This window comes from Sturnira hondurensis, unplaced genomic scaffold (genome assembly GCF_014824575.4).
Source record: "Sturnira hondurensis isolate 20B ecotype Veracruz unplaced genomic scaffold, ASM1482457v3 Scaffold0010812, whole genome shotgun sequence".
NCBI classification, from domain to species: domain Eukaryota; kingdom Metazoa; phylum Chordata; class Mammalia; order Chiroptera; family Phyllostomidae; genus Sturnira; species Sturnira hondurensis.
In genome coordinates, this window is record NW_028083443.1 from 1,669,018 (window position 1) to 1,677,177 (window position 8,160).

The window sequence follows — 8,160 nt, forward strand, 5'->3', positions numbered from 1 at the left end:
CTAAAGTAAGCATGATTTCTGGATTTCTACTTCCACTTCCCATGTGATTAGTCTTTGTATATAAAACTAACTTTACTTTTCTAAAAATGCAACTCCAATAAAATACCTCAAATCTTACTCTAAAAGAAAAGTAGTGGATTAAACATACAGGTACCTTGATTTAAATAGGCCATTAATCAACATATTGTTAGTATACCACTAATATCCAAGCAAAAAAAGTATGAGGCTAACTCAGTTTTATAATTTATGTATTTTTTTCCTAACCCAATGTCCCCATAGATAAGGATGTAAGAAACTCATCAAAACATGTTGCTTTAGTATAAACACCATCTGATGCAAGTTATTGGGGGCAAATATAGGAAATTGCACAGCATTAGTGAGTGAATTAAAAAACTAAATGATTCGTGTAAAATGTTTATATACGGTATATACAGACTGGATCACACGGGTCTAAGAACAAAACTGTTTCAATTCTTAACATCTGTTATGGACATAGTAAGATACAGTACAAGATTCATTTTTTAAAAGAAGGAAAAATAGCGCTAATTTAAACACCGAAAACACATTCTTACAAAATCTTTAAAAACATACTCCAGAGAAAAATGCTGAAACAAATGAAAAAATATTCCGTCATCATCGAGTATTCAAAGGGGAGCCTCACAGCATGAAAGGTAAGGATTCACTTCCTGTCACTTACAGGATAGACAGGATATGCAGTGGGAATTTACTCCGTGTCACAGGAAAGGTGTAAGGCAACCAGGTCTCCTTCTGCTTCCGTTGCATCAGCCCAAACACCACTGTATTGCTCAACTCACTTTTAACTGCTCTGTCTTCATTTTGAAAGCCTCCATTTTACGGCTCCCTACAGATGGACAGCCCTTGGTGCTCCTATTTCTCTGCAGCTCTGTCGCTGAAAAAGATTCCATCCTAACGTCAAATAATCTGCATGAAAGAAGTGGCATTTTTCTAGTTTTCAGATTGGCCCCGAAGTCAACATTGACAGGGTTTGGAGGAAATGAGGATCTTTTTAATAAGTGATCTTAAGCGTAAGTAACCAAAATCAAACATATTTTGCTCAAGGAAATAGAGTTTTAATTCGGGATTTATAATCAAGAAAATAAAGCTCAAAAACTAAAACCCTACGGGGCAGCTCTTTGGTTAGGTTATATAAGTACTAGCAACTTCTAAGTTTAGGACTCAAAACAGTTCAATAAACTAAAGAGTAGATGCTATTAATCTTTATAAAACGCTTTGCATGTTTTTTGTGTACTATTTTTTAATGTGCATGTACTCAAAGGGATGGTACAAACTTCCAACGTTCAAATAATAAATGAGCATGTCTGTTCCTCCCTTCCCACCCACTCTGCCTTACTGCCTCCCTCCCACCCCACCCCCCAAGTCTTAAGAGCTAAGTCCTACCGCTATTCACTGCAAGAATACGTGGGCTTTCCTAATCCCCACGACGTGCATTACTACCCAGCTCCATTTCGTCCCTGCTGGCTGCCTTCCCCGAAAACCTCCGTGAGTTGGGCTGTCCGGCCCCCGTCAGCCGCAGGGCTCTTTCTCCCTCTTGCCTGCCCACGGCTGCCAAGTCAACCAGGCCAACCAAGGGCTTCTGGCAGTGAGCAGAGGAAAAGGGCGCCTCCTCAGGCGGAAGGTAACTTTCTACAAGTTTCAGCCACAGATGAAGACCTTTATTTCTGCATAAAGGAGAAGATAAAACGATCCTTCACTGTGCCAGCACTAGATTCTTCTCCTACGTTTACCTGTAACTTTCCCAGACTTTATTCATTTATAGTCACTGAACTGCCTCCACGGGATCCCAATTCCAGGTGGAGTGTTCCATCCAGCCTTCTAAAACCCTACTTCTCAAAGAGGGCCGAAACCACTTTTCCCGGCGTTATCAGTTCCGATCTCTTTAACTTCGAAGGAGTCCGAAGTGCTGGAGAAGATTTCAAGGAAATCTTCCACGCACTGGACAGGGTCCAGTCAGGTTCTGAACAATTCAATCACTCCCAGGTACTTCGTGACTTCGCGCCACACTGCCCCACTAGCTCCAGACCGAAGGATAACTCAGGAGAGGGAGGGGGCAGAGGAAGCATGGAGTGGACTGGGTACACCCGGGCCCTCTCGGTTAGTAGGGTCCAAAGAAGACAAAAGAAAAAGCCGAAAGGACTCGCGCCTCCAAGTTCTCAAGTGGGGCCAAGGGGGACCAGCGCAGCTACTGGAGGTGGGGGCAGGGGGAACAAGAGGGCATGGGGTGGAAGGGGAGATCTATAATCCTCTCCAGGGCAGTAAGAAAGGGAAACAAACGGGTGCGCTGGAGTCGCGAGGGGGTCTGGGGAGCTCACTCCCTGCAGAAGACGTACTCGGTGTAGCTGGTCCAGATCTTGTCCTCGCTCTGGTCCGCGCTGGCGAAGGCGCAGGTGCCAGTGGAACTGCACGCCACCATGTGGAAGCCGGACTCGGACAGCTTGTCGAAAGCCTGCTCCAGGAAGTTGAACTTGAGGTAATAGCGTGAGGTGTAGCGCTCCGGAGGCCGGTCGGGGTCCCGGCTCTCGTTCAGGGTGTCCCCGAACACTTCCTTGGCCAGCGAGGTCTTGCCGCACACGGTGATGCGCGCCACTCGCCGGAACTTGGCGTCCGCCTGCGCGTCCCGCCCAATAGTGTAGGAGCCGCGGTAACCGATGGTGATGTAGCCGGACCGTCGGCTCCCGTCCAACGACTGGGACGGCGTGAGCAGCGGACCGGCTGCGCCCCCGGACGGGCTGCGGCTCGCCAGCTCCAGCGTGGGCGACGGCGCTCCGGCGGAGGTGCCCTCCTGCTGCTCCGGCTCCGCGTAGCCGAGCGACAGCAGCTCGTCTCCCAGCGAGCCCTCCTTTTGCACCCCGCGCCTGGGGTGCGGCGGTGGCCCCGGGCCAGGCTGCTGGGGCTCCCCGAGGCGGCGCACGAGTTCAGGCAGCTCGAAGTACTCGGCCTCACGCTGCAGCCGGCTGCGCTCGGGGAAGTAGTCGGGCAGCACGAGCTGCAAGTCCCGCAGGTAATCCAAGATGTAGCGGAAGAGGAAGCCGTCTCGGTCCAGAAAAAAGCGGCCTTTGCTGTCCCGGGCCAGCTCCTGCGGCTGCTGCTGCGTGAACATGCGCCAGAGCAGCGACTCGGGCACGGACACCACCGTGCAGCGCCGAGTCACATACACCTGCCCCCCCACGTTCAGCTCCACGATATCGGGGAAGAGCGGCGGCTCCGCGGAGGAGGACGAGGAGCCACTGCCTCCCCCGCCGCCCCCGTTGGGTAATCCACGGGTGCTGTCCGCCAGAGCCATGGTTAAGGGGTGGCCGACCTGGGGTAGCGACAGGGAGCCGGGCCGCACTCCGGGGCTGCGGTCGCCTTTCCCGGACGCTCGCTCAGCCCTGCGACCCGGCAGCCGCCGCCTCCAGGAGGCCAAGGAGCCGAGCGGAGCGAGCGCGCTGCTGTGCTCCGGGAGAGTCCCTTTGCGCTCCACCCGCCTCGCCCGCGCGCTCCAGGCGAGTGCCAGGTCGCGGCCCGCGCGCGGCTTAAGTAGAGCCGCCCGCTAAGGGCGCGCAGGAGGCGTGGGCGGCTGCAGAGCGGCGGAGCCTCGCTCCCTGGGCGGGAGGGGGACGGAGAAGAGGGGAATCGATTTGCATCTTAAAAGCTGACGCCGCGCCCCGCCGCTGGCTCCACCCAGACCGCGCGCTCCAAGGGCGACCCTACTACCCGTTTTCACCCTTTCTTGGCCACGCATTCCAGCCCCTTCCTACTACAGCTCAACTTTTTTTCTCTTCCACAGTGGGCAGAGCCTGGGACGGGGGCTTAAGAAGACGAACCGTCTTTGGACGGGTTACCTCTACACCCCCTTTCCTCCTAACCCCACCTGATCCCCGGGGACACTGAAAGAAGAATGTAAACTTTCCGGGTTTCCGCACCGGGTGGTGGGTGGAGGGTGGTGGAAGTGGCAACTGGGTGCATTAAACACTGGAATTGAGGCACTGCCCTAGGGAGTTGTGTTGCTGAAAGTTTTAGAGAGAAACAAAACATCCGGAGAGACTATAGGGCCGCCCCAGCCCAGAGGCAGCCACATTTTATTCGCATTGAAGAGTAGCCGCGAAAAGCCTTCAGACACAGAAAGCCAACGCCGGTATCCTGCCATAGTAAGCTCTCCAATAGTTTACGAGTAAAGAGGCAAGCTCAGCGGTTGGGAGACCTCAGAATTGGAGGAAATAAACTGAAATGGCAATGGGGAACTTAAGCAACATAAAGGAGTGACTTCGGGGTGGTTCCCCAGAAAAGCGGCCCACGCGGCCTCTTGCCCCAGGCTGCGGGAGTATCGTCAGACCGAAGAGCCCGCTTCGTCTCCGGGTCCTCCGCAGCCCTTGCTGAATCGCGCCATAAAACTCTGAAGGTTTGTAGGTCTAACATAATTTTTAAAAACCCACCTTTCAGACCCTGTGTGTTTATCCTCTCAAAGGTCGCGGTGCCCCCGGTATCCCGTGCGCCTGGGTCATTGATCCTGATTAGTCCTTCCCTGGTTCCCTCTAGTTTCAGAACCTTACATCCGAAGTCCCTCTCCTAAATCACGTCTGCTACCTCGTTATTCACATTCCTCCACATTCTGCTACTTCCACATTTGCATTCAACCTGTCACGTGGCAGCCTAGAGAACTCCCCCTCCCCCAGGAAGTCTTCCCTGGTTAATCAGGAGGGTGGGACCCTGGAATTGCTCCTTCCAAAGGCCTGCCTAGTGCGCAACACTCTATGAAATCTCTTATTGCGAGTGGTTATCTGATCTCTGACTTTGGTAAATAAAATAAAGTATTCCTGAGCGCCGCAGAAAGTGGGCACAAAACAGGGTAGTGAAGAATGTTAAGAAACCATGAGGTCAAGGAATATTTGTCGTGTACCTGCTGGTTGCCAGGCAGTGAAGAATGCAAGGCTGAATAAGCTCGGAGGCAGCTTTCATTGTAACCTGGTGGGCAAAGGGTCAGAGGTCTGAGCAGTTAGCAGATCAGTCGGCAGTTCAGAGCTTCAGTCAGGACAAACCAGGCCAGGCCTTCCTTCTTAAGGATAATGTTTACCCTTTCATGTAACTGCCCAATGGGCTTTACAGTCTGCTCATGGATAAGTTGTCACTTTTACTTTGAAATGTTTATGTCTGCAGAACAATTATCTCATGCATGTCAGTGTGCCAAAACAAGATCAAGCCCCAACCCAGCTCACATAATTGCAAGTACAGATTTTGATACTGAAGATAGTTGACTACTCGTTTTTGTTTGCTTTTTGCAATAATAGATGGCACAAAAGTTCTGAGGTCCAAAGATGAATTTCTAGGTGGTTGTGCTACTCTTTGTTATATCAGGGTCACAGGCTCTTCTTATCAATTCTGCACATTTTTTTAAAAGATTTTATTTATTTATTTATTTATTTATTTTTAGAGGGGAAGGAGTGAGGGAGAGAAACATCAATGTATGGTTGCCTTTTGTGCATCCCCTGCTGGGAGTTAGCCTGCAAGGAACTGGCCTGCAATCTAGGCATGTGCCCTGACTGGGAATCGAACCGCAATCATCTGGTTCGAAGGCCCACGCTCAATTCACTGAGCTACGCCAGCCAGGGCTCTCTGCACATATTTTTATAGCATTAGTTTGCTTGTTGTATCAGCAACTTCTGTCAGTTCTGTCTGCAGAATAGTTCCAAACCATTACCATGCCACCAGCCTAGACCAAGCCTCCTATCATCTCTTGCCTAGATTAGTGCATCGGTCTCCTAACTGCTTCCACCTTTGCCTCCCACAGTTTTTCCCCCTTTTCAATCACCAGAACGGAAAGAGGGGTCCTGTTGTAACCTGGGTCAGATCATCTCACTCTGCTCACTGCTCCTCCACGGCTTCCCAGCTGATTGCAGAGTAAGAGCCAAAGTCCTGTCTGGAGCTACAGGACTCCATGATGGGAGCCCCACACTGGGACCTCTCAGACCCACCCCCTCCCCTTTCCCAGGAGCTCCCTAGTTTCAGCCACATTGTCCCCCCACTTTTCTCAGGGCCTTTGCAGTTCCTGGCCCCTTTGCTAAAAGACTAATTTCCTCCTATCCTCCTATCCTCCTATCCCCTCCTATCCTCCTCACCTTGTTCAGGTGCCTCCCTTCTGACCTTGTTCAGGTCTCCACAGCAAGACTCGCCCTCCATCAATCAGCCTGTTTAATGTGGCACAACCCAGCTTCCCTTTCACTGCTTTATTTATTGACTGTTTTTCCCTGCATTCGACTGTAAACTCCAAGAATTCAGAGATGTGGGTCTTTTGGCTTCATTACCACAGTAGCCCCCCCTCATCTACCATTTGGTTTTCCATGGTTTCGGTTTGAAGAAATTACATGGAACATTCCAGAAATAAACAAATTCACAAGTGTTAGATTGCGAGCCATTCTGAGTGCGATGAAATCCGGAACCTTCCCACTCCATCCCACCCAGGCGTGAATCATCCCTTTGTCCAGCCAGAATGTTCACTCGGCGTTCGCTCCCACCTGTTCAGTAGCCAGTGCAGTCACCAGGCTGTGGAGACACCTCAGTGCCAGGGTTCACGGAACCTGCACTTCATGACGGCCCCAAAGTGTAAGCAGAGGCGTGCGGTCAGTCTGGATATGCCCAAGGGAAATCATAAAGCGTGTTTCTTTTAGTGCCAAGGTGAAAATTCTTCGTTTAATGAGTCATTTCATCATCTCCCATCATCAGAAGAAGAGTGAGTAGAGTGGACTAAGATGGTTTTGAGAGCGACTGCGTTCACGTAACTTTTACTACCGTGTATTGTTATCATTGTTGTATCTTATTGTTGGTTAGTGTGGCTAACCTCTTACTGTGCCTCGTTTATAAATTAAACTTTACTGTGTGTACTAAGAAAAAGCAATATATGAGTATGTTGAGTTTGGTTTCAGGCATCCATTGGAGGTCTTGGAACAAACCCGCCATGGGTGGCCGGGTAGGTGGGGGGACTACTGTACACCCCAGTGTCCAGACAGAACTGCCATATAATAGGCTTCTGGGAAATAGCTGCTGCTTACTCGTTCCTTCCACCAATATTTATTACGGGTCTATTACTTTGTCCCAGGCTTTGTGTTAAAAAACAATCTCTGCCTTCTGGGAGCTTAGAGACTTAGAGACAGATAATGAATATATAGATAAGTAAGTTCACTTTGGGTAGAGAGAGATGCAATGAAGCATATAAAATTGTGAAATGACAGAGAGGGACTGCGTGTGGAGACACTGCTTTGTAGGTAGACTGGCCGGGAAGGCCTCTCCATGAAAGTGACATTGAGCAGCATAATGAGAAAGAGGGAGCCATGGGAAGTTCTGGAGGAAGAGCATTCCCGGCAGAGAGCAAAGCAGGTGAAGGGGGTGTGGGGTAGAAATGAGCTTGGCACATCTTCCTCCGGAAGTTTATTTAGTGTATCATCTGCTCTGTAGTCACAGTGTATCCTGTGACTCTTCAAAGTACCCTTGGAGAGCTCAGTACAATCTCAGCTGTGAGTGACTCTGCATGCCTAGCCCCAAGCAGCATACGACCTTCCTTCTCAGCCACTTGGCGTAACATCCACCCACCATAAGCTCACCTACTGCAGGAAGCCATTGGTATTTCCTTATAGAAGTCTAGGGTGGACCTGGGAAGCATAATAATGAATGAAATAGGTAATAGAGACTGAAGGAATCATTTTCTGGTTAATGGTGTATGTTCTATTTTTTTTGCCTACTGGCCAGTGTCATGAAATTCAAGAGGAACTACAGTGTATATCATGGGGAACTTTATGCTGGGATTTGAGTACCTGAGTGTTTGTTTAGGAGGACAAAAACAATGCTTTTGTTTCTTCAGTTTGTTAAATATGCTAATTATCAGAGGGAGGGGGAGGATTTGGGGAAGCACTAGCCCTGTGTCTAGTCTCAATCAGTTTCTAGTGATGGACCCATGGGTGGTCATCTCTTTGTACTTTCTTAATAAGAGACAGGTCTTTGACTTTTATCCTAAAGCACGGGGTATTGAAAACATCTTAGGACCTACATTCTCCTCTGATTGGCTTCTCCTCCGCCACCTACTACCGTCTCTTCCAGTCAGCTTCCCAGTTCAGCTCACTCTCAATGCACTCACTAAATTCTGTGCACAGG

The 8,160-nt window shown here is 49.9% G+C and overlaps 1 protein-coding gene across 1 annotated transcript; it reads right to left on the reverse strand.

The window, feature by feature from the left end:
* Positions 1-1,900: 1,900 nt before the first annotated feature.
* KCTD12 (potassium channel tetramerization domain containing 12) lies at positions 1,901-3,586 on the reverse strand. The gene has a single exon (XM_037059363.1). It carries the CDS (start codon positions 3,320-3,322, stop codon positions 2,348-2,350), a length of 975 nt encoding a protein of 324 aa, XP_036915258.1. The 5' UTR covers positions 3,323-3,586; the 3' UTR covers positions 1,901-2,347.
* Positions 3,587-8,160: the final 4,574 nt, after the last annotated feature.

What these genes read in the sequence shown, in the direction of transcription:
- KCTD12 (XM_037059363.1), bottom strand. Translation starts at nt 3,322, where the DNA reads ATGGCTCTGGCGGACAGCACCCGTGGATTACCCAACGGGGGCGGCGGG.